At 29.4% G+C, this 663-nt stretch overlaps 1 protein-coding gene across 1 annotated transcript in view; it reads left to right on the plus strand.

The window, feature by feature from the left end:
• The first annotated feature begins 321 nt into the window (after window positions 1–321).
• Window positions 322–663, plus strand: part of LOC148302886 (uncharacterized) — a 10,690-nt gene continuing 10,348 nt past the window's right edge. Inside the window, exon 1 of the mRNA XM_088270900.1 lies at window positions 322–582. Within this exon, the coding sequence (XP_088127026.1) occupies window positions 493–582 (90 nt within the window). The 5' untranslated portion in view covers window positions 322–492. The remainder of the gene's footprint in view (window positions 583–663) is intronic.

Genomic DNA, 663 nt, shown 5'->3' on the forward strand with positions numbered 1-663 from the left:
TTTTATCCGACCTACTCACCTTACTTTGAATATTCCTTTATTTTTAATTTAGTACATATACACCTCTAAAAATGACACAAGGTGCTTGTTTGCGGTATTACAATTCTCATACCTACAATTCCTCCTCAGTCTTTCATCCTGAGCTTCTTTACACAACTTTTTAAAAAATAAATTTATATCTTGTTATTCTGATGCGAAGCTTTATGCACCATTGGGTGAGGATAGTATAGATAAGCACCTACGTACTGGTAATGTCCGATCATAAGCCAGGGTTAATAAATGAACGCGAACCAGATTGTATTTTGTTCTGTCAAAAACGTCAAACGAATTTTATTCCAAAATCTTTACAAACTGAAAACCTATAAACAATAAAGCCGGTGTTCACAATAATAATAAAAATATATATAATATTATGACAAAAATTATTTTATTAAATTCTAAATAATAAAAAAGTTGAACATTATAATTGCGCTTCTATTTTAAAAAAAAAGAATGGATCATGTGAATGAATATATTATGTCGGCGGATAAAAGTATTGAAATTCCGTCCTGTGATAGTGAGCCGCATCTCTTAATTTCTTCAGTAAGTCAATAAATATTTTTTTTAACATTCTAATATGTGTGTCTTTTTTAAATGTGTTCACGAAATGTCTTCTTACTCAAC

This window comes from Brachycentrus maculatus, unplaced genomic scaffold (genome assembly GCF_059751285.1).
Source record: "Brachycentrus maculatus isolate JH-2025_06_01 unplaced genomic scaffold, ASM5975128v1 h1tg000400l, whole genome shotgun sequence".
Classification (NCBI taxonomy): Eukaryota; Metazoa; Arthropoda; class Insecta; order Trichoptera; family Brachycentridae; genus Brachycentrus; species Brachycentrus maculatus.